The sequence below is a fragment of the Phalaenopsis equestris genome, unplaced genomic scaffold, assembly GCF_001263595.1.
Source record: "Phalaenopsis equestris unplaced genomic scaffold, ASM126359v1 Scaffold000313, whole genome shotgun sequence".
In the NCBI taxonomy this organism is placed as follows: domain Eukaryota; kingdom Viridiplantae; phylum Streptophyta; class Magnoliopsida; order Asparagales; family Orchidaceae; genus Phalaenopsis; species Phalaenopsis equestris.
The window spans coordinates 19,651-22,963 of record NW_018164755.1 but is presented as its reverse complement, the minus strand read 5'-3'; the positions used below and the strand labels follow the sequence as shown (position 1 = coordinate 22,963).

Sequence of the window (3,313 nt, the reverse complement as noted above, 5' to 3'; positions counted from 1 at the left end):
TTATTCAAAGATATTTTTTGAACCTAGGCTTCTAATCTAGTATGAATATCTTATTTGAACGTGCATATTGAATTTTCATCCCACCTTTTAATATAAATCGTGACAATTTCTTGCATTGCAGAGGGTGATAAATGCATTCCATGCCAAATAAATCAAACATTAAAACATACCTTGGAAGAGGAGACACTTGCTTAATACATCAAAAGAGTATTAATAGGTATAGTGAGTGACAATGAACATACTTCAAACATGACATTCAAACAACATAAAAATTCAATAGCTCAAGTCTACATGAGGAAGCATCCTTCATAATAAGAAATACATGTGGTCTAAAATCAATCTTAGTTGATATTTTTTTTAAATTAAAATAGTAAAATAATTTTTTAATTATAATATGGAAATTATAAAAATAATCAAAATTTTTTTAATATAATCAAATTTGCTAAAATATGACAATTATAAGGAAAGTTTCCAATTATGTTTACAAAAAGCTATAGCCACCTAAAACATACACTTATGGGCTTATTTTAGATGACCACAACTTTTTGTATTGGTGGTTGTAATGTTGTTGCAATAAAAGTAATTTTGTTTTGAAATGGCTTTAGCATTTTAAATATTTCTTTTTAGGATACATCAAACAAAAAATTATTGATAAATTGAACTCCGGAGTTGTTAAATGCGATGCCAAATATGCACGTACTTGTAGAACACGGAGACCCTCGTATGCGGAATCTGGACTCGATCGTTCAGATTTCAGAACCCATAACCCACACCGAAACCCTAACGCTACTTCGAACACCCAAAAAATGGCGGCAGTCGGGGAATTAATCCCAGCGAATCAATCTTTGAGCGATGCCGAAGACAATGGCGAGCCAGAACCCGTCGCCGGCGTGCTGACCCCTTCGTTTCCTACAGGGAGGGTCAAGCGGATCATGAGGCTGGATGCAGACATCAATAAGGTGAGCTCCGAGGCTGTTTTAATGATCTCCCTCTGCTCCGAGCTCTTTATCGAATTCCTCGCCGAAAGATCGTGGAATGCCGCTGCTGAGAAGCGGCGGAAGACCATCAAGCTAGAGGATTTGAGGAAAGCCATCAAGGGCCACTCCCCGACTGCGGACTTCCTCTTCGACTGCCTCCCCAAGATATCGAAGCTGCCGACTCCACAGACTGTTAAAAGGAGCGATCCGGAGAAGCCGCTGCCGGCTGGTGTGCGCAGGATAGATGCGTTCTTTTCTTCCAAAACACCGGAAGAGATCGCTCCGTAGAACCGCTGAATTTTGTATTTATTATTGGTCTTCTTATGGTAAGTGAAATCGACATGGATATGGTTGTCATTTTGGTAATGTCCTTCAGAGTGAAAAGTTAATATATGCAACTGAATGTAGGAACTTGGTAAAGATTATATACATTTCTTTTCTTTAAGCAACTAAATGGAAAGGCTCAGTAGAGCCGCTGAATTTTGTATTCATTATTGGTCTTCTTATGGTAAGTGAAATCGGCATGGATATGGTTGTCATTTTGGTAATATCCTTCAGAGTGAAAAGTCAATATATGCAACTGAATGTAGGAACTTGGTAAAAATTATAATTTTCAAACGATATACATTTCTTTTCTTTAAGCAACTAAATGGAAAACTGGAACCTAGATGTTTTATCTCACATCTCAGCATGCTCATGATACAGACTGGTATGGTGTTTCTCATGGAACAGAGCTTTTTCATCTTGGTGCTGGTCATTGAAACTCACGGTTAGCTGCTCGATGCCAAACTCGGGTAAGTGGAGCACACGTACACGATTTCCTTCTTCCTCCTCTTCTCCTTCGTACGACTCTACACTTCACAGTAGCCGCACACTTCTTCCTGCGAGTTTTTCTACCCTCCTCGGCTAGAGGCGCGACTATTTCTCCTCTCGCTCGATCTCTCCCGCTATTTCTCGCTCGTTTGTTTTCAATGGTTTGAATGACGAGATGATCAAAGGAAAGCAATATGTTTTCTCCGAGGGGATGCGTCTCTTTAAACGGCTGAACTTCTTTATTTTTATTTTTATTTAATTTCTGTTATTACAATCTCCCCACCTTATAAAAGTTTTGTTCACGAAATTTAAAAGATCTAAAAGAAAAAATAAACATACCTCAAATGAAAAGTTGTGGATATTTTCCTTACATCTTAGACACTTTCTCCCAAGTAGCATCCTTTTTCGACATGGGCTTCAATAAAACCTTCACAAAAGTAATATGTTTCATCCATGGTTTTTTCCCATTCTCGAGTTTCCACTTAAAATTCTTATGTGCTTTTCTAATTTTTTTGATATTGCTTATGTGCTTAAATTTATTATTCCTATTTTCTCGAATCTTGTGATCCTATTCCGCTGTGAAACTAGAAGTAGATTCTTTCGGATAAGTTTCTCCCAACACAAAATTTACTTGAGCTCTTAGCTTCTTGATTTCTCCCTTTATTTTAATAGCTATTAGCATATAAGAGCAAAAATTCAATGTACTCATTACCATTCATCTTAAAGTAGAGACAGCCATCATAGATATTCTTACACTCATGGTTGATCATAAATGAGTCAATTTTTTTCATTGCTTATGAGATTCTTTTAAACTTCTACAAGACTTCTTCAAATAAAAACATAATTTTTTCTATTATGTAACTATGAATTTCTCAAGGCATATAATTGTTCACCTCGAGTTTATCATGTAAAAATGTAGTTTTTACATTTAACCGCTCAAGTATGGGATTTGTTTTAACCCCAATACCAAATAAAACTTGAATTGAGCCATGCTTAGCCAACTAAGAGAACACAACCATAAAGTCTACACTTGGAGTTTAAGTGAATTTTTTTGCAACTAGTTTAGGCATCTTCAACTCTTGGTGTACCTTCTTATCTATTGAACATTCATTTTGCTATAAATAGCTTTCTTTCCTTAAGGATGCTTCACTAAATCAAAGTATCGTTCTTGTGGAAGGATTTCATTTCTTTTTTGCATAGCGATTATCCACTTATTAGGGTTAGTTGGGTTAGTTGTCTTTTTATAGCTTGAAGGTTTTTTGTTATATTCGATACCTTTTGCAACAATTAAGAAGGAAGCAACTAAATTAGTATCATCTTATCGCTATGATGACTTAATTTATTTCTTTAATTTATCTTTGGCAATTGAATATTGTGGTGATTATATTCATGTTGACGGGGAAACATTATTACCATGACTCTCTAAACTTGCTTGGGTAGTTATATCCGATGATTTTCCAACCTGCACCTCTTCCCATATGTTGAACTCATCAAATGTAACAATTCTACTAATGTTCACTTTC

The 3,313-nt window shown here is 35.8% G+C and overlaps 1 protein-coding gene across 1 annotated transcript; it reads left to right on the top strand.

The window, feature by feature from the left end:
- Positions 1 to 673: 673 nt before the first annotated feature.
- Positions 674 to 1,431, top strand: LOC110025607 (nuclear transcription factor Y subunit C-9). Its single transcript, XM_020726184.1, has one exon. It carries the CDS (start codon positions 807 to 809, stop codon positions 1,263 to 1,265), a length of 459 nt encoding a protein of 152 aa, XP_020581843.1. The 5' UTR covers positions 674 to 806; the 3' UTR covers positions 1,266 to 1,431.
- The last annotated feature ends 1,882 nt before the right edge of the window (positions 1,432 to 3,313 follow it).